The sequence below is a fragment of the Ictidomys tridecemlineatus genome, chromosome 2 (assembly GCF_052094955.1).
Source record: "Ictidomys tridecemlineatus isolate mIctTri1 chromosome 2, mIctTri1.hap1, whole genome shotgun sequence".
NCBI classification, from domain to species: domain Eukaryota; kingdom Metazoa; phylum Chordata; class Mammalia; order Rodentia; family Sciuridae; genus Ictidomys; species Ictidomys tridecemlineatus.
In genome coordinates this window covers 142,471,539-142,493,615 of record NC_135478.1, presented here as the reverse complement: position 1 = coordinate 142,493,615, position 22,077 = coordinate 142,471,539, and the positions used below count along the sequence as shown (strand labels likewise).

The 22,077-nt window shown below is 37.7% G+C and overlaps 1 protein-coding gene across 14 annotated transcripts in view; it reads left to right on the top strand.

The window, feature by feature from the left end:
- Bbs9 (Bardet-Biedl syndrome 9) overlaps window positions 1–22,077 on the top strand; it is a 459,963-nt gene that overhangs the window by 370,565 nt on the left and 67,321 nt on the right. For all 14 annotated transcript variants that reach the window (XM_078039867.1, XM_078039868.1, XM_078039866.1 and 11 more), the window contains one exon: window positions 8,810–9,032. In XM_078039867.1, the coding sequence (XP_077895993.1) occupies window positions 8,810–9,032 (223 nt within the window). The remainder of the gene's footprint in view (window positions 1–8,809; window positions 9,033–22,077) is intronic.

Genomic DNA, 22,077 nt, shown 5'->3' with positions numbered 1-22,077 from the left:
TAGTAACAAAAACAGCATGGTATTGGCACCAAATTAGATGGTGGACCAATGGTACATAACCCACATAATTACAGTTATATTTTAAAAATGCGCCAAAAACATACATTGGCAAAAAGGTAGCCTCTTAAACAAATGGTGCTGCCAAAACTGGAAATCCATATGCAACAAAATGAAATTAAACCCCTATCTCTCACCAGGTACAAAACTCAACTCAAAGTGGATCAAGGACCTAGGGATTAAACGAGAGATCCTACATCTAATAGAAGAAAAAGTAGGCTCAAATCTCCATCATATCAGATTAGACACCTACTTCCTTAACAAGACTCCTATAGTGCAAGAATTAAAATCAAGAATTAATATTGTGGCCATATATTTTCTAGTGGAAGAAGTCATTTCTAAATCTCAATATAGTAAAAGGACCCTAATGATCTTCTCAAAAAAGATTGGAAGATATACATAATGAAATGAGAAAGAAGTGCTCCATAGTGTAGTGGTCAAAGAAATGGGACTTACAGCCCTGGATTTCATTATCGCTGCTACTGTTAATAATTCTGTCATTTGTAATGAAATACCTTACATCTAGAGCCTCATTTGAAGAACATGACACCTATCTTATAGGCTAGTAAAGAGGATGAACTGAAATGCTATTTGTAAAATTCTTTTAAAAGATTGTTTTTTAGTTACAGATGGTCACAATCACTTTGTTTTATTTTTATGTGGTGCTGAGGATCAAACCTGGGGTCTCACACGTGCTAGACAAGCACTCTACTGAACCACAACCCCACCCTCTATTTATAAAATTCCTAGCACATTTTCTATCATATAAGAGGTCCTTACATTCAAAGTGTTTTACTCTTTGTTGTTGCTGATATTAATCAAATGAACTTGCACAGAAGAAATAAACCTTCAGAGAACACTCTCACAAATAAGAAACATGGCACAGAATTAACTACCTGCGGTTACTAAAAAGAAGTCTCATTAAATCTCAACAAGCACCCAGGAAGAAAAATACACTGTTGTAGCTTCTTACTGATGAGATAACTGAGACCTAGAAAATTAAAGTAAGTTTCTCAGATATAGAAAGCTTATGTTTGTTTAAGCCTTAATAAGTCAGAAGCTTATGTCTTCTCATTTCCAGTATGTACTTTTCATAGCCTCTTTGTGAAAATATATTAACATATATAAATATATATTAGCAACTGTGGTGTGAGCTGGTGAATGTGGAGGTACTGTGCAGCGTGTGACAGCACACATCCAATGATCTCAGGGGGAAAGTAACCTCAAATTTGGGGTTCACCATCCTGCTCCTCCATTGTTCCCTAGATCTTTCTCTCTCTCTCTCTCTCTCTCTCTCTCTCTCTCTCTCTCTCTCTCTCTCTCTCTCTCTCTCTCTTTTTTACTATCTTGTTAGCTTTCCTGTGCCTTTGAATAAATTTTTAAATTTTTTTTCTAAGTATTCTTAGAAAATTGGTCCAAATGATTCAATTTACCATCACCAGAATCAACTTTCCCTTGGACTCCCTCATTATCAATTTGATTTCCCTGTCTTTAATTCTTTTGTAAGTTGCTTCTGAATAGTGCATGTGACTTGAAGCTTTTGCCTGAAGCAAATTTCAGTGCTTAATCAATGAGATTAACTCTTTCAGATTTTATTAATGCTTTGTTTTATTTTTTAAACTGATTATGGCCATCCAGAATCAAGTTTCTTAATAATGTAGGTAATTTGCTTTTTATTCCTCAACCTAAAACCATAGGGTCAGGATGGGAGTACAGGTCAATTGCAAATTTATTGACAAAGTATAAGCTTTTGGGGGGAAAAAGATCAGAGTCAGTTGGTTTGAAGCAATCTTGTGCTTCTGCTTGTACTGCAGCTCTGTGAAGGTTGCTTAGCTTTTGTTTGTTAAACAGGTTTTGATTTTCATCCAGTAACAAGCAGTGTGCTTGATTTTTCACAAAGTAGAGTGGCTAGGTTTCCACCTCCATCTAATTTTGGTTGAAACCTCAGATTTTTACAGCTTTGGAGTCATGACAAAAGAAATTCAGAATTCCAAAAGCCCAACAAGACCAATTTAAAATAAAAAAAGAATGATTTTGGGGAATCAGAGTGAGTGGTTTACATGTACAATTTTCTTCCTTTTATTAGCAATGATTTGAAAAATTTCAAGCTGACTTTTTTTCAATGCTTTATTTTATAAAAATCAATGAGTATGATTTCAAATTCATTGATACCATATAGATTCTACAACTTAGTTTCACATTATAATTTTATTTTATATTTCAGATTCAAAGAGCTGTTTCAGATGACTAACAGCTCAAGGGTGACTAGTTCAATATTTTGAACCCTCTTTACATGACAGCTCCCTATATTGACTGAATACAATCTATTCCTTGGAAATAATCTGAACATAGGTAAATACTATTCCTTCCACAATATGTAATTTAGAACTAACATACAAAGTTTTATTTAGGTTTTTAATGATCCTTCATACAATTATTTTTACTTTGTTTTGCTTAGTATGTTAGAAAGCAGTACAAAATAATGCTGATTATGTTCTGTGGGTCAAATAAATAGCCAGACTTTCTAGTATGAATCCTGTACATCTATGCAAGAGAAAATTTATTTCCCTTTAATACAGTCTTTAAAAGATAAGTAAATGTGATGTAAAGGTTGTTTTGCCTTGAAGTATTTAATGCTAGACAGGCATTGTGTATGACAGTCTTCTTTCCTCAACTGAAACCTGGGCCATGGCCATATAGTTTCCATTTGTTTCTTTAGACTGATCATCTTTTTTATCCTTTTTCTTTCCTTGAGAGTTAAATTTTGCACATTGGTAATAAACAGTGCTATGGCATTTTGTGGGTTTTCCATTTACTACTACAATTAAGGATGTGGTAGTGTTTCTATTATAAACAAGTTTTCAGAAGTTTATAATTTGTAAAAAAAATTAAAGATGTTGTTTTGCACATTGGTTTTCAATGTTATACTTTTTTGTTATTTAAAGAGAAAGCAGGATTGAAGCTATAGAGGACAGAATAAAAGTTGTGTGTGGGAAGAATTTCATGAAAATCAAAGGGAGATCCATAGAATAGGGGTAAGAGGTGAGGAGGGAGGGGGGAATTGCTGTGGAGCCAAATTGGTCAAATTATATTGTTATATTGTTTGCATATACTAATATGTAACAACAAAGACCACCATGTATAACTATAATGTACCAATAAAAATGTGGGAAAAAGATAAAATTAAATATATTCACTGGTTCCATATTGTCTTCTAATTAAGATTCCAGAGTGCATTATCACCTTTGAAGGATTGACATAGTGAATAATGTTATTCCTGTTTTTATGGAGACCTCAGATATGCCTTAGGAAGATTGAGTGAATGGGACAGAGGAGGTGAATGAGATAAGTCAGAACCCAGAAGGGGCAGCTATCTTAACTCACTTGTTTTAATTTACAAGTATCCTGGGAATATACTCATTTTATTTTTTCTTTGATTCCTTTGATTAATACCCTAAGGAGTTAATTTTACAAAATGGGTTAGACTTTTTGCTTCTTACTGTTTCTGATAAGCCACTTGCTTGGTACTGATATTTGGGCACCGTGACCAGTGGAGACTAGCAGGATAAGTAGAGCAGAGCAATCAGAACCTCAGCTGCAGCTCTCTGGTCTAGTAGTTAAAAAGTAACCTGTTTGACTTCTGTCAGGAGGATTAGACTAGGCAAGGCCAGGAACTTCAATGTAAAGAGCTGACCCATAGAAACAGGGCACACCTGGGTATCACCCTGGTACCCAAAGACATCTGTGATCCCCATGTAGTATAAGAGGCTTTGCAGAGGCAGGTGAAACATGGAAGCTGAAAACTGGGTAGCCTTTTGTGGATACCCATAGCAAGAAACTGAGCATTGGAGAAATAGGCAGTAAGGCCACAGACAGAGTCCAGTTCATTGGAGGGCATCTGGCAAAGATCAAGGCAGCCCAGTCTGTCAGAGTGACACTTTAAGTAGGCTCCCAAGAAAGGGGCTCAGGCAGTGGACTAAGACAAAAATAAAGTTCCCACAGCAATGTGTCCCACAGTCAGCTTCATTTTGTGTCATTGTGACAAAATATCCGAGATAAACAGCTTAAAAGGAAGAAAGGTTTATTTTGACTCATGGTTTTGATGTTCCAGTTCATGATTGGCTGACTCTATTTCTTTGGGGCCTTTGGCAAGGCAGAACATTATGGTGGTGAGCACATGGTAGAACAAAGCTAGTCACTTCATGGAATCCAGGATACAGGGAGAGAGAGAAGAGGAGACTGGGTCCCCTGTACCCTTCAAGAAGATGTTCTTAGTGACCTATTTCCTCCAACTAGTTCTACCCCTAAAGTTTGCACTACCTCCCCATCATGCCACCAACTGGGGACCCAGCCTTCAGCACTTGAGTTTTGGGAGAACATTTTAGATCCAAACCATAAAGTGTGGATATAGACAAGGTCTTAGGAATGAAGGAAAAACCCAGTTATTAATACTAGAAAATGTGAACACACCCTTCCCAAACCTAATGAATAAGTTAATTTCTAATACTTAAAGTAGAATAACACATATGTTTAAATTTCTTCCTGCCTTTAGTTCTTCCTCTATCTACCTGCTGTTGTTTTCTAAAAGTCATACATAGGTCAGTCAACTGAGATTTTAGTTTAACATGTAGATTTGAGAACTAAAACAAAAACCAGTTCTCACTGAAGGGTATATGCTTAGTTCCCTTCCAGATATTTTTGGAGATATTTCCTCTGTATTAAGATTTACTTTCACTCTCCTATATGCAGCTTTAAAGGATAAGTTAGGTATGTGCATGTGAGGCATGTAGGTATGTTTAGATATGGGCTGTAAATAAAGATGATAGAATCAGACACCAAAATAGCTTATTTTCAAGGTACTTCTCACATGTAGTTTCTATATTCCACACAGTTTTGTTTAATATTTCGTTAGGTAGGTATGTTACATGGTGAATTAATGAATTGTATTTTTATGTAAACTAAACTCCCATTTCAAAGGCTCCTCTTGTCTCATAAATATATTCTCTTTGATTATCATATTTGAATTTATGTAGCAATCAGACCTTGCAAATAATAACTCTGTATTTTAGTAGCAATCTCTCTGAAGTATTGGCATCATGCTTCATTCTATTCCATGCCAAATACCTAAATATGACATGATTTTTTACTTGATTTGCAAGTTGGAAGTAGACAAAGAAATTCTATTGAGGTACTTCTATGCTAACTAAATTCCATACCTACTTAAATTATCTGATAAACTGCTGTAATCTACTTACTAATACAGAAGTTTGAGTAGATGAATAGTCTATAGGAGAGTGAAAACTGTATTCAGGCTTGAATGACCACAGAAGATACAAATGTCAAAATATACTCAAAGGATTTTTCCTTCTTATACTCCAGAGATCTTTGTCAAAGGCGCCAAAAGCAACTTGAAAATTTGTCTTCTCCAGTAACATCTGGGTTGCTTTTTTGGTCTTTCCTTGTCTCATTTCATTATTATTGGGATGAAGAGTCAATTTTTGATATTTGTCTAATTTAGATTTTAGTAGTAGTAGAGAGATATCTTTGTAGTAACTAGTGGTTTATTATTCTTTAGTGGTTAGGAAACTGTTTTTGCAGTCTTTGAGGTCTTCTTGAAAGGATTTTCCAGTCATTTTAAAATCATTATTTCCTAATTTTCCTAGTTACATCAATAAAGGGACAATAGAAATGGGTCAGTAGATGAAAGAGTCTGGATTAATGGATTATGTCAATCAGTGTCAAGTCCTGCAGTAGTTGTAGAGTCTGCACTTTGGTCTAATGAAGCTGCTGTGTGAGCCAAGAAGGGAAGACAGTGGCGAGTGTGGCAGGGCCTAGGCTTGAAGTGTTCATGTATACATTGTGAAACAAGAGCATGGTGCAGCAGCCAAGAGAGAAGAAGCCAGGCTGGCAGGTAGGATCCCCAGAAAACAGGAAGGAGGCCAGTGTCCCAGCCTGTACTACCAAGCCCAGCCTGGTGTCCTGGGGTCAGTTTGGGGTTCTCTTCTTAGATGCATAAATTTTTAAGTGTTTAAAATTGGAACCCATTCAAATAAGAGTGGTTTGGATGGAGAGAAAACTTGAAACCATGTTTATATAAGGAAGAGCTGGAGGAACTGGGATGTTTATTCTGGAGGAAAGGGTACAGAATTGCTGTCTTCACAGATATAAAGGGCTGTCATGTATAAGAGAGTTTAGACTGATTTTGCATGGTTCTGGAGGTTAGAACAAGGGCCACTGAAGCCAACTTCAGTTTAGAAAGCAAATAGCTTTCTGTTGGTTGCACATGTCCTGAGAGGAGTGAATTGCCTCAAAAAGTAACATAAATTTTGGGCCAGGCACAGTGGTACATGTCTGTAATCCCAGAGGCTGGGGAGACTGAGGCAAGAGGATGGTGAGTTCAAAGCCAGTCTCAGCAACTTAGTGAGGCCCTAAGTAACTTAGTGAGACCCTGTCTCAAAATGAAATATAAAAAGGGATGGGGATGTGGCTCAGTGGCTGAGCACCCCTGGGTTCAATCCCTGGTACCACCCCCCCAAAAAAATAATATAATTTTGGATTTTGAAGATATTCCTGTCTGGGCAGATAGTTGGTATTATCTAAAGGATCCTAGGAAAATCCCACAAGACTGAACTTAAAGATCTCCAAAACCCTCCCAACTCCAGCATGCTGGTTCTATATCCCACCATCTCAGTCCTGCAAACATATTTCTTGACCACTGTCAGTGTACCAAGTACAATGATGTGGATAGTTCCTAGCACTCCAGTTGGGGAAGCTAGACTTGCAAACAGCAACCCCAGCATTAGGTGAGGTGTGCTAGAGTAGAGTTTCTCAGAGCCCTGAAGAGGGTCTGTGAATGTCATCCTTAGGTGCCAGTACCTGAGCTGAGGTGAAAGTGGGAGTCAGTCAGGTAAAGAGTAGGGGTAGGGTATAGCAGCATGAGAGCTGAACATATGAGAGGCCTGAACAGGAAGGAGCGTGGGTGTAGGTGGGTGGGAAGAGAGTACAGTGGAGCAGAAGCTGGGGCAGAAAGAGCCTTAAATACTAAACTTAGCATTTACATATAGGAGCTGAAGCTTGGGAATAACATCATCTGATTTGCATATTTCAAAAGTGCCTCAAAAACAAGGTTGAAGATGGAGTGGCAATAACAGTGAGGGCTTCCAGAGCCACATTTCATCCAAGTCTCAGATTTATCACCTCTATTGTAAGGGTATTGAACTATTCTGGAATATTGTATGAGAATAAATTCTTTTTCTGTCTTTCTTTGCATAGCACTTTGAGTATATGGCCCATGGTGCTCTTGGCCTTGTCAGCCTGTGGGTACGAGTGGCATTTTTTTTTAATGCTGAATGGATATATAAATAAATCCACTTCAGGTCAAGATATTACAAATCTTAAATTCTTAATAGCAAGGCTTTGAAAGGAAACAAGAAGCTGAATGGTAACAATGCCTGCAGGAAGTACTGTATACAATATTATTTCCTTAAAGGAATAGCAGAGGAGGAAAAAACATAATTTGATCACTCTTTTCACATTTCAGTACTCAAAACTTTATCCCAAACAGGAAAAGCAAATCCAGAAACTTCTGCCTGCTCATGATCATTGCTGAAGGGTGTTCTTTAAATGACATAATTACTCTCCCAGAGACAGGCTGAGGGTGACAGAAAACTATTCTCCCAAGAGGGTGGCTGAGGAGAGAGCTTAGGAAGCAGGAAAGTCAGCAAGCCGATGGCCTCTGAGGTTCTGGCTTCATGTTTGTGATGTTGCTGTGGAACTGAAAGAGTTCTAGACACCATCGCCCAAATTTCATTTCGGCTTCCCTGTTGCTAAGGACCTCAAACCCCCATGAAGATCTTACCCAGGAATCTCTGGGCCTCCTGGGATGCCTAGTGGAAGTCCATCAATTGATCCATTCTGCTCTTTACCCCCTCACCACCCACTCCTTATTACAAATCTTATCTGTACCCACCTGAAGGTGACCCTGCCTGTGCCAGTCCTGCTGGTGATAGCATCCTCTGTGGCAATGCTGAGGACCTTCCACAGCACTGCTGTTCCTAGGATCACAGCCTTCATGGTACTACGGTGATGCTGTACTTCTCCACGTCTTCACCACAGCACAGTCACACTATTCCCAACAAAAGTAGGCTAAATGGTTTCTTGCTTTGTGTTACTTTTTGTCACTTGAGTGAAATGGGACTAGATGGGCCCTTGTGTCTCACAAAATCCCTCTTGAAATTAGCTCCTTTGGTTTTTTTGCCTGCAACTCCATGGCTGTGCCGCTGGTAGCTGACACATCAGGGTTTTATCTCCATTTCAGTTTCTCCCAAGGTATCCATAGGTCCTGCCTAGGTCCTGCCTGTTGGGCCAGCTCTCCTTTGGCAGAAGTATAAAGCAAAACAGACGATGCTTCTGGCAGCTTCCCCCACCAGATCATCAAACAGACCTGCACTGGAGATTAATCTTATGGTTACTGATTACTCTGTGCCTGACACGGTACTAAGAGCTTCTCATATATCATCTCATTTAATCACCCCAACCCTCGTGGAGGATGGGGCCAAGAGGAATTAGTAACCTTTTCAGGGTCAAACAGCTGACAGAGCTAGAATTCAAAATGTGTCTGGTCTGGAGTATTGCAGGGACCATGCGTTTTCCCAGAACCTGAACATAATAAGCACTCAATCATTTGGATAACCTGGTTAACAGTAAAGTGCCCACTTGGCTCATTGTTATCCTTCCTGGCTTTTGCATACAGGGTTGGGAAGAAACAGTGGATGCTGCCATTTCTCACTTATTGAAGACCTGCCTGTCAAAGAGTTCAAAGGAACAGGCTTTGAACCTCAGCAGCCAGCTGAACATACCTAAAGACACAAGCCGACTGAAAAAACACATCACCTTGCTTTGCGATAGATTAGCCAAAGGTGGCCGTCTCTGCTTAAGTAATGATGCTGCAGCCCCACAGACTATGGTCATGCCAGGTAAGAGCTTTGTCCACGCTCCCTAAGCACAATTTTACTTTCCTCAAATTAAAGGAATGTGCTTGTGGTTGTGTTTGGGGTTTAAATTTCATATTAAAGTGATGATAGCCAAGAAAATTGCTTTCACGTTTCCCCTCAGATATCCCAGGGTAACCACTTGGATAAATATTTTTGGGGCATTTGCTTGCTAGACAGTTCTAGAATGGTATGTCTCTTTTCTTCCCTCTGCTTTTAAATATATGATCCATTTTGTTTTGCTCCTAACCAATAAAAAGTGGATTAGAGAATAAAACTGTTTTTAAGGAAAAGGTTTACTAAATGTGATCTCGCAATACCATATTTCGTGAATGTAAATAGCATGATACAAGGAGCTAATGTAATCCAGATGAGTTAGGTCCCTTCTGCTATTTGCTTGGACTGTGGTCATCTGAATAAGAAGGAAGAGACAAAAGGAAAGACCTGGGATCAGGAGATGTGAGCAGGCTTCAGGGCCAAGGTAAGGAGGAGGAGGAGCCTATGGGCCAGGGTAGAGGAGGAGCTCTAGCTTGTGCCAATGTAGACAGTCAGTGAGGGTCATAGGCACCCAGGTCGGCCCTTCTCATTTTGGAGGGTTGGGAGGGGTGCTCAACAAGCTGTCATCTCACTACACTCAGGTCTGTCAGAGGCAGCAAGCTTGGAAGTCCCACGTTCCTCTTCCTACTCTCTTTAAGGCAGCAGCAGGGAGCAGTACAAGTGAATTTATTAAGTGTGACAGCTGTGGCATCTATTTCTCTAAGACAAGAACCATAGTTTAGGAAGTGATGTGGTTTTCTCTTCTTCCTTCTTAACATGCCTTTTGTCTACTTCCCCTCCTCCCTTGCTGATGCTCTTGCTGTTGCCTTCTTTTTCCCCTTAATCAGCATTCCTAGAAGTAAAAAGGAATGCAAGCGAAATCTTAAAAAGATAAACATGGAGACAGCATAACATAATCTAATAAGCACAGACTCTGGAGGCAGACAGACCAATGTTTGGATCTTGCCTCTATCCCATGCTACTTATGGATATGTTTCTTAACTTTTCAGTCTCAAGTTTTTTTCCTCTGGAAATAGAGTATAATAAAGTCTGCCTTATTGCCAGGGCCTTATGTGTTTGTAAAGCACCTGCTACAATGCTGGGAATGGAGAAACACTGAAGAAACTGAAGCGATAATTATTGCCATTGTTATCAGTATATGTATAATTCAGCCTCTAGATTTTGCAGTGAGGAAATAGCTGGTTTAGAGTCATTGGATTCTATAGTCTTTGACTTGAAATACTTTGACCTGAACTACACAGAGAAATCAGCTTTTACTTCAAAAGAATGTTTGTTATTTGGCCTTTTCAAATAGAAATGCTTTTCCACGGAGAGACAATTCTGATATGGTTTGCCTTTATGTGGGCCCTCTTCATCTTGCTCTCATGACATCCTCCAAACTAGTCTTCTGGCCTCTGTTTGTCTATCTTCTGTCCAGTATTGTAGAAGAAATTATTTATTTATATCCTAAGAAATAAATAATGTCTTAATGAGATAATAATTGAAAACTCTTCACTATAATTGGCACATAGATTATGGCTTTCCCTCCATATTCAGGGGAAATGCTGAATATATGAAGGAGAATATCTGAAGGAAGATGGGCTTAGCCCATCTGATTGGCTGGTCCCCTGCCAGTCCACGCTGCAGCAGTCCTGAGTTTCCTCTGCAGACCCCTGTCTGAGCCTCTGTGGGAGCAGCTATTAGGAGTCTACAGACAAAGCTAGCAAAAGCCCAGGGGTTTCCTCAGTCACATTTACTGATTATGGAACTTTAGTCATTGTAATTTAAACGACTAAGCAATTTAAGATCTATTTCCATATCTATAATAAGGAACACTTAAGATTTCAGAGAAAAATCTTTGAATGTGTGGAGGGAAGGGATGGAGGAAAGGGGGAAGAGATGCATGGGAGGAAGAAATAAAGGAAGGAAGATGGAAAATGTTTTCACAGCCCAGAAGCCTATGAGCTCTCTGTGTCTCATGCCAGTCTAGTTGAGTTCTTTCACTGGGGAGATTAGGCTGTGTGTACTGCCTGTCACAATCATATTGTCAAAGTCACTTTCTTGTCACAGTATTGTTTGCTCTTACTTTCTGATAACTCACTTTGCAACTCTGTGGTCCAGTGACTCTACCCTACTTGTCCCAATCTGATTACAATAGTGAGTTTACTTCAGAGTGAGTTTACTGCCAAAGTGTTTCAGGCAATGAGTGCTCACTTATCTGCCTATGACACTTTTCCTCTCTAGAACTCAGCATTTTCACATACTTTATCTCTGTACTTGGCCCATTTTTGAGGTAGAAGAGACATGTAGAAGTGTAGTTATTTTACAGATGGAAAATGGAGGCAGTAAAGGTGAAATATTTGCCTGGAGTTACATGATTGCTAAAAGGTTTAGGCCTAGCATCCAAATCTCCCTGTCCACTGTGTTGCCCTGTAGACCACACAGACTACAGTGGTACAAATCTGCTTCTAAGCAGAGCCTCCTTCTGTGTAAGCAGTTCCTGAACTGCCTTCTTTTGCTTAAATTGGTCCAGCAATGTTGGGGTGGGAGAAAGCTAAGACATGGCTTTACACAGTTTCTTTTCTGTGAGGAATATATTAAATATTTATTGTATGTTTTGTGCTTGATTTTATTCTCTATAGAGACATGATATTATTAGCATAGAGGTAATAAGACAATGAATTATTTCTGCTTCAAGCCTATAACTGTGCAATTTACTGTGTAAGTTCAGATCTACTAGATGCATCATGATATAAAAAGGTACAGTGGCCTATTAGGAAATATCACAGACATGATACTTTTTAAAACTCTGGATGAGAACTTAGAAATCATCTGGTTCACCTCCCTCACTTAACTGCTGAGGTAATGAAGGCCTAAGAAGGTAAAGTGGTTAGTATTAAAAGGCAGGAGTGTATGTAATTTTACCATGTTCCCTATTAAATTGCAGATGGATAAACATCTCTGAATTTAAAAAAAAAAAATTGGTCTTTTCTAGCCTGGATACTTTATGAGCACAGCACCTTGGATATGCCTTTTCTGTGCTCCAGTGAAGGCCATGATGACAACTTCCCCCCTGGGGTGTGGAGTTTGAAAATCTTTCCCACTGGGAATCACCAGATGGTCTTCATGCCTCACATTTCTCCTGCCTGCCTTTATTGACTCTCTATCAGACTTTTAATTAACCTTTTCCAGGCAAATTCTTTTTATTGCAGAACCATCAAACTTACATTTTTCTTACTTGTAGCTCTGGTATTCATCTTTCTGCTAGAGAATATGGCTTATAAGGAATTCACTTTTATTAAAATCTTTCCTGCAGACTTGGCTCTATGCATTCTGCTCTTAGAGCAATTGCTACAGAGCACCATCAGGACAGTGTTTTCTCAAATCTGAAAATGAATGGTTTGGTAGTCTCTAATTTGTCTTCTCATATATTACCTACTTTTGCCTCTGCAGGTGCTTGGGGCTGAGAGATTTGCCTTCTTTTATGAGTTTAGGGTCTAGGACAAAATTTCAGTAGCCTAATAAAGAAATTATTGTAATTTCTTAATTTCTGTACAATAAAGAAATTATCTCAAGTACCTTTGCACAACTTAATGAAAACATAGGTGGGCCTTACTCATGACATTTGGAGATTAATCATTTTAACCTCATGAACATGGGAGCTTTTGTCCTTTTATAAAGGTTTTTTTTCTTTCTTTTTAAGCTTCATATTATCCAGCTGAGATTCTGCCCATGAAGAAGTGGTGTGGCATCTTAGATGAATTATGAGGGCTAGTGATGCGGGCCCCATGGCAGGGCAAGCAGAGCAAGCCAGGCAAGGAGAAAGGGCTTGAAGGGAAACCAGCTTGATCAAGGGCCACAAGTGAATATTTCCTTCATGTGATCACATGAGCCAGAAGTCATAATGGGCCATAGCTTCAGCTGTATTTTCTTTGGCACTGTCAGATTTTAGGACCAAGAGGAAGCCAGTGGTGGGGAGTAGGAGAGGAAGCAAAGACAGTTTGATAAATAAAATGAGCCTTTTCATGGTTGTGGATCAGAACAGTTACTATTTTCAGATGTGATATGGACCACCCAGGAATTGTATTTTGTGCATCTTTTTTTTATATTAAATGGATAGAAGAAAATGCAGAGTATTAATCTGAATATAGAGTATAAATATGAATAAGATACCTAGTCTATCCCCTTGGAGATGCATTAAAATTAACACTGTTTAGTATTTTAAACTTAATGACCTTTTTGGCTTAAGGATTTGATGTTATTTTGAGGCTACTTCCAAATGATTCATTTTTACAGAATTTAAGTTTCGTTTTTCATAAAGCCTCACTGAGATTTTTGGTAAGATGTTTGGTGTTTACTTTCATATTGTCAGTATACTTTAGCTGTTTGTCTTACAATGAATTTTTATTAAGTTTGCAGTCTTTCATTAAGGAAATTTAGATGAATTCAATATAGGAAAGGCTTTAGGAAAATTACTAAATGGTTTTTGAGCCTGCTTTTTCCTATAAAGAATACGATACTTTGTACTTTTTTTTTTTAAATTAGTTCCAAAATAGCAAAATTCTATTGTAAATTGGACTTCGACACCAGAAGTGCCTGTGTTCCAAAGCTAACTTGGCCCTTTCCCAGTTCTATGATATGGAACACATTTCTTAGCCTGTCTACTTCTTTGTTTTATCAGCTATCAATAGAAATAATAATGGTACTTGCTTATTATAGAGTTGGCCAACTTGAATAGAGTAGTACATGGAAAATGCTTAGCGAGTGTCTGATACATAGCAAATTCTCACTAAAAGCAAGCTTTTATCAATAATGATAATAAATATTAAAGGAAAATCACAAAGGCATTTTGGAAGTATTCAACCAAAGGATTCTAGGGTTTAATTAGGGGATGTAAGAATAGATGGGGAATTTATAAAGAAGAGTATAAAATTTTCCTTTTAAAAATATTATTATAAAAAACTGTAAATGATAATTGTGCATCATAAAAAGAGCTTACACCTAGTTAGAAAATTCAGAACTGGTTAAATTACAGAAGGTTTGAGGCTATATGGAATTTTAAAAAAAGTCCACCTGAAACTAAGACTAATATTTCATAGTAGATATTGGGAAAGCAAAAGGTTTGTTTGAAAAGTAAGTTAAAATTAACTGTAAGTTTACTTTATCTAATATTTGCCAAAATTTAGGTTATGCTTATAATAATGTCCTGGTTTTTGGAGACAACAATAAAAGAATTGAATGAGGTTTTTGTTTAGTTTTTGGCATACTCAAACACTTAAATTTCACCTTACAAATACCTTTACAAGGAGAGTGGTTTTCAGGAAAAAAATATTCCAACTCATCCTTGTTTTCCTAGAGGTCTCTCTCAATCTTTTGATATGCAGATAATTTTCTTTCTTTTATTTAATTTAATGTTGTGGTACTGGGGATTGAACCTAGGAGCACTTTAACCACTGAACTATATCCTCAGTCCTTATTATTTTTTATTTTAGACAGAGTCTCACTAAGCAGCCAAGGGTCTTGCTAAGTTGCCCAGGCTGGCCTTGAACTTGTGACCCTTCTGCCTCAGCCTCCTGAGCTATTAGGATTATGGGTGTGTGCTGCCACAGTCTGGCTGGGCACAATTCAGGAGCCACTTGTCAAGCAGAAACGAACTTTATTTTTAGAACACATACGCCACACCACAGGAGCTCTTCAGGAATTCCCTAAGAGTTTAGCTGCTACCACTGGCTTCCGGCGAGACTCTCAACCCCCACTCCTCCCACTCTTGAGGCCGATTGGCTTGGTCGGAGCCAAAAGAGTCCCCCAATGAGCAGCTCCGTGGTCTGAAAGGCGGGGAAACAGCCCAATGAGCATCACTACAGAGGAGCCAATCAGCTGGCAGCTGGAAATTTGCTGGGGCCACGGTGAGCCAATCAGCTGGAAGTTTGCTGGGGCCCCTTCGACTGTGGCTCTCAACATCTCCCCCTCTCTGTTTAAACAACAAGCATGTGGCTTAGGACCGTGCCTGCCTTAGGTTGTGCAATACTATATATGGTCCTTACCCGTCATCGGATGAGCTGGCCTCAAGGCGTCAGCCTCCTGTCTTAGGTTGGTACCATTGCAATTGGATCTTACCCGTCATTGACTACTGGGCCAGCATACAGCCACACCTGTGGATAGGCCTTTGTACCAGTGGGGAGGTGAGGTTCTTTGCCTCACCTCTGTTGGCCCCCAAATGCTGAACAGCCATCACAAGCAGAAGGGAGGAGGATACACCAAGCCAAATGACAGCTCCTTTTGGAAAATTTGTACCACCGATGACACCATCAGCAAAAATACCCCAGCACTACCACAAGTTGCTGCACCAACAGATAGTTCACAATGCATACAAGTGATACATAGTCCAGGCAAGTTCTGCAAGCAGTTCAGTGATAGCTATTGCAGAAGGTATAGATTGGTTTTATCTTTGTCTTCACCAGCACTGGGATGAAGATAGGAATTCTGGCAATAATGGCTAAAGAAAAAATTATGTAACATTCCAGCAGGCACCAAAAGAAAACAATTTCTGAACAATTTACATTATCCTGAACAGAATTATTAAATATAATGAAAAGGAAAGGTGAAAGTAAACAAACAGATCTGTTAACCTCCTTTTTTGTTCACATATTAAAACAATCCTCAACAGCTGTTTACCCAATTTAAATTTAAACCGTGGCCCCAGCAAACTTCCAGCTCCCTCTGATTGGCTCCTCTGCGGTGATGCTCATTGGGCTGTTTCCCCGCCCTTTCAGACCACGGAGCTGCTCATTGGGGGACTCTTTTGGCTCCGACCCAGCCAATCGGCTGGAAGTTTGCTGGGGCCCCTTTGGCTGTGGCTCTCAACAGTGTGTCACTATGCCCTGCTTCCAGCCAGATAATTTTAAAACATCTACAATGTCCTCATTCTTGTCAATTTTCTTCTCTTCAATATTAATAGGAATAACTGCAAGATTTTCAGTGATCACTAGCCTTGCTTGTGACAGGAACATTTCTCCAAGATTAGTTAAACAGTGTTAATCTTGCATAGTGTATGAAATTTGTATATTTCCCTTGCAGCCTATTTATGTTGAATTTGTAACAATTTCCAATAGCCAACAAGAGATTAACCAATAAAATATTGATAGCAGGCAGGGACTGATCTGTTGTTGAACACTGAAGAATATTTTATTAGAGACTAATTTTATAAGTGGTCAGTTAGTTTTGAATGAATATTTGTGTGTTCTGGTTTTGCTTTTGTATGACTACAGGAATTAGTCAAAAATTAAAACTGGAAAAATTAAGCCTTCCTTAAATAGGAGGATCCAGCTCCTTCTCCCTAATTACATATGTAAGAATTGAAAATGTGTGAACCCTAACTCTGACCACATGTGCTAATGTGGCATTTCAAAGCAATGGAAAGAGGACAAGATGAATTAGTTTTAAAAATGGTGTTGGGAACTGGCCAACCATTTGGAGAAAAGAAATAGGATCTCCTTCATACCATATGCCATAATACATTTCAGACGAAAGCAGTTTGAAATGGGTGGGGCAGGGAGGAAAGAAAGAAATCATAAAAACACACATGGAAATAAATGCAAATACACAGGTATGGAATCAGCATAGATTTTTCTGAAAAAGTCAGCAAAGGCTGAAAACAAAAGACTGAGCTGCTGTTATTCCCGCTCAAAATCTGATTCAGAAGGATGTAGACAAAGGTGTGTATTATGGAAATTACCTCCGGTGGTAGAGTTATAGGTGAAATCTGGAGCTCCTCTTACTCTTCCTTTTTTATATCTGTGTACATTTCCTACAAATACTGTGTATTACTTTTATAAAAAGGCTGTGATAGAAACTTCCAACAAGAAGACAGCTGTGTAATTGTATCAGATACAGTGGTAAGGAGATAGGGCCAATTTCCACAAATCAGGAAAATTGACTTTATTTCCCCCAAAAGGAAGTGAACTGTTAAAGGGCATTGTGTTTATGGGGCTTGTTTGTATGTCAGTTTTGATAAACGAATCCAGGTCCTGCACAGGACTCTTTACAGAATTGTGGGCAGCTGACTTCTGGATTCTGCCTTCTTCCAGTTTCTGTAGCTCCTCACCCAGCACAGACCAAGATATGAAAGTTGCTGATCTCTTAGTAACACTTCACCTTGTCAATCTGGTGAACCCTTTGCCTACAACCTACTTTACTACTTCTCAGTATTTTACAATGGTATCATTTTCATTCCTTGGCTTCTTTTTTAGTACAGGACATTGTTCCTATCCCCCTTAAACTATCTTTGATAATCTGCTTTCTGGCTTCTTGTGTCTTTTAAGACTGCTGATATTCTTTCTTCATTTTACCCTGGACAATATTATCCAACTGCCACCTGAATTCCATGAGTTTCTAGGTTCATATCTTCCTGTGGTTTCCCTTCCAGGTGCCACATGCCTCCACCCAATACCCACCCTACGGGCCTCTGCATTTTCATATACCTGAGTGGAATGCATTTCCTCCCGTGAGTCCAATTTCAGTGGATAACATTACCCCATGTCCAGGCTGGGACCTTAGAACAATTTCCACTCTATGTTTCTCTTCCATCCTGTGTTTAGTCAGTCACCAAGACCTGATGGTGGTGCCTACCAAATATGTCCTTTTTCTCTGTCCACCCTGCTAATACCTAACCCCTTTATCTTTTACCAAACTGTTAAAATGACCTATCAATAATCTCCTTGTCTTTTTATTCTTACTTTTTAAAAAGAATTTATAAATGTTCATAGAAAAGTTTAACCAAAAAGTAGAAATAGTCCAAATATCCATCAACAAATGAGTGAATAAATAAATATGTTATGTCATGCAGTGGTATATTCTTTAGTAATAAAAAGAGCTAAAGAATTGATATATGCTAGAGTAGTTGAGCCTTGAAACCATTATGCTAAATGAAAGAAGCCAACTACAAACACCCATAAATTGTATAATTCCATTCACATAACATTTCCAGAATAGGCAAATTAATGGAGACAGAAAATATATTAGTGGTTGCCTAGGGAAAGGCAGGAGTGACAGCTAATATTCTAAAATGATATCATGGTGAAGTTCACATTGCTATGTGATTATAATAAAAATTATTCCACACGTATTTTTATTTTTTTATATTCCTTATTTTTATTTGTTCTAATTAGTTATACATGATATCAGAATGCATTTTGATTCATTGTACACAAACAGTGCACAACTTTTCATTTCTCTGATTATACACTATGTAGAGTCACAGCACATGTGCAGTCATACACATACCTGGGGTAATGATGTTCATCTCATCCTACCATCTTTCCTGCCCCCATGCCCCTACCCTCCCCACCCACCCCTTTGCCCAATCAAAGTTCCTCCATTCTCCCATCCCCCATTATAGGTCAGCATCCACTTATCAGAGAACATTCAGCCTTTGGTTTGGAGGGATTGGTTTACTTTGCTTAGCAGGCTATTCTCCAATTCCATCCATTTACCTGCAAATGCCATAATTTTATTCTCTTTTAATGCTGAATAATATTCCATTTTGTATATATGCTACAGTTTCTTTATTCATTCATCTACTGAAAGGCATCTAGGTTGGTTCCACAGTTAGTTATTGTGAATTGAGGTGCTATAACACTGATGTGGCTGCATCACTATAGTATGCTGATTTTAAGTACTTTGTGTATAGGCCAAGGAGTGGGATAGCTGGGTCAAATGGTGGTTCCATTCCAAGCTTTCTAAGGAATCTCCATACTGCTTTCCATAGTAGTTGCACCAATTTGCACTCCCTCCTGAAATATGTGAGTGTACCTTTTCTTCGACATCTTCGCCAACATTTATGATTGCTTGTATTCTTGATAATTGCCATTATAACTGAAATGAGATGAAATCTTAAAGTAGTTCTGATTTCATTTCTCTAAATATTAGAGAAGTTGAACTTTTTTATATATTTGCTGATAAATTGTATTACTTCTTCTGTGATGTGAAGTGTCTGTTCAGTTCCTTAGCCCATTTATTGATTGGGTTATTTATTTATTTATTTATTGGTGTTAAGTTTTTTGACTTCTTTATATATCCCGGAGATTAGTGCTCTATCTGATGTGTGTGTGTAGTTAAGATGTTCTTCCAATCTGTGGGCATTCTCTTCATGTTACTAATTTTTTCCTTTGCTGAGAAGAAGCTTTTTAGTTTGAATCCATCCCATTTATTTGTTCTCATTTTTATTTCTTGTGCTTTAGGAGTCTGGTTAAGGAAGTCAGGACCTAAGATGACATGATGAAGATTTGGGCCTACTTTTTCTTCAATTAGGTACAGGGTGTCTGTCCAATTCTTAGGTCCTTTATCCTTTGAGTTGAGTTTTGTGCATGGTGAGAGATTAGTGGTTTAATTTCATTTTCTGCATATGGATTTCCAGTTTTCCCAGCACCATTTGTTGAAGAGGCTATCTTTTCACCAATGTATACTTTTGGCACCTTTGTCTAATATGAGATAACTGTATTTTTATGAGTTTTTCTCTGTGTTTTCTAATCTGTACCACTGGTCTACATATCTATTTTGGTGCCAGTACCACACTGTTTTTGTTACTGTAGTCTGTAGAATAGTTTAAGGTCTGGTATTGTGATGCTTCCTGCTTCACTTTTCTTGCTAAGGATTGCTTTGGCTATTTTGGGTCTCTTATTTTTCCAAATGAATTTCATGATTGCTTTCCCTATTTCTATGAGGAATGTTGTTGGGGTTTTAGTAGAAATTGCATTAAATCTGTATAAAGTTTTTGTTAATATGGCCATTTTGACAATATTAATTGTTCCTATCCAAGCATATGGGAGATCTTTCCATCTTCTGAGGTCTTCTTTAATTTTTTTCTTTAGTGATCTGTAGTTTTCATTATATAGGCCTTTCACATCTTTTGTTAGATTGCTCCCAAGTATATTATTTTTTTGAGGCTATTGTGAATGCAGTAGTTTTTCTAATTTCTCTTTCTGAGGGTTCTTCACTGATGTATAGAAATGCATTTGATTTATGGATGTTGATTTTATATCCTGCTATTTTTCTGAACTCATTTATTAATTCTAGAAGTTTTCTCATGGCATTTTTTAGATCCTCTAAGTATATAACCATGTCTTCAGCAAATAGTGATAGTTTGAGTTCTTCTTTTCCTATTTGTATCCCTTTAATTTTTTTCATCTGTCTAATTGTTTTGGTCAGAGTTTCATGGAATACATTGAATATGAATGGAGAAAGAGGGCATCCCTGTCTTGTTCCAGTTCTTAGAGGAAATGTCTTAATTTTTCTCCATTTAGAATAATATTGGCCTTGGGCTTAGCATAGATAGCTTTTGCAATGTTGAGATATGTTCTTACTATTCATAGTTTTTCTAGTGTTATGAACATGTATTATTGTATTTTATCAAATTCTTTTTCTGTATCTATTGAAATGATCATGTAATTTTTACATTTAAGTCTATTGATGTGATGAATTACGTTTATTGGTTTCTGTATTTTGAACCAAAATTGCATCCCTGGGATGAACCCCACTTGATCGTGGTACACTATATTTTTAATATATTTTTGTATGCAATTTGCCAGAATTTTATTGAGAATTTTTGCATCTATGCTCATTAAGGATAGTGGTCTGAAGCTTTCTTTTCTTGATGTGTTTTTGTCTGGCATAGGTATCAGGTTGACACTAGCCTCATAGAATGAATTTGGAAGGGTTCCCTCTTTTCTACTTCATGGAATAATTTGAGGAGTATTGGTATTAATTCTTCTTTGTAGGTCTTATAGAATTCAGCTGAGAAACCATCTGGTCCTGGGCTTTTCTTGGTTGGTAGCCTTTTTTTCTAATTTTTTTCTTTTAATATTTTTTTTAGTTGTCAATGGAACTTTATTTATTTATATGTAGTGCTGAGAATCAAACCCAGGGCCTCACACATACTAGGCAAGTGCTCTTCCACTGAGCTACAACCCTAGTCTTGTGATGGTAGGCTTTTAATGGCATCTTCTATTTCATTGTTCTAAATAGAACTGTTTAAGTTGTGTATGTCCTCCCAATTCAGTTTGGGCAGTTCATATTTCTCAAAATATTTTCTATTTTATTGGAGTATAAATTTTCAAAATAAGTATCTAATTATCTTCCGTATTTCAGTGGTATCTTTTTCATCACAAATTTTAGTGATTTGAGTTTTCTCTCTCCTTTTTGTTAGGGTGGATGAGGGCTTATCAATTTATTTTTTCTAAGAACCAGCCTTTTGTTTTTTCAAAATTTTCAATTGTTTCTTTTGTTTCAATTTCATTGATTTCACTCCTGATTTTAATTATGTCCTGTCTTCTACTACTTTTGGTGTTGATTTTTTTTCTTCTTTTTCTAGGGCTTTGAGATGCAATGTGAAATCATTTATTTGTTGACTTCTTATTCTTTTAAGGAATGAGTTCAATGCAATGAACTTTCCTCTTAGCACTACTTTCATAATTTCCCAGAGATTTTGGTGTGTTATATCAGAATTCTCATTTACATCTAAGAATTTTTTTTTATCTCCTTCCTGATGTCTTCTGCTATCCATGCATCGTCCCATTACTCAGTCTCCAGGTGTTGGATTAGCTTCTATTTTTATTTTATCATTGATTTCTAATTTTATTTCATTATGGTCTAATAGAATGCAAGGTATTATCTCTATTTTTTTTGTATTTGCTTAGAGTTGCTTTATGGCATAACATATGGTCTGTTTTAGAAAAGGATCCATGTGCTGCTGAGGAAAAAAATGTGTATTCACTCATTAATATATATATTAATATATATATATATCTGTTAAGTATAAATTATTTTTTCTAAATTATTGATTATATTATTGAGTTCTATAATTTCTTTGTTTAGTTTTTGTTTGGAAGATCTATCCAGTGATGAGAGAAGTGTGTTAAAGTCACCCAGTTTTATTATCTTATGGTCTATTTGATTCTTGTCATTGATAAGGATTTGATTGATGTATGTAGGAACTCCA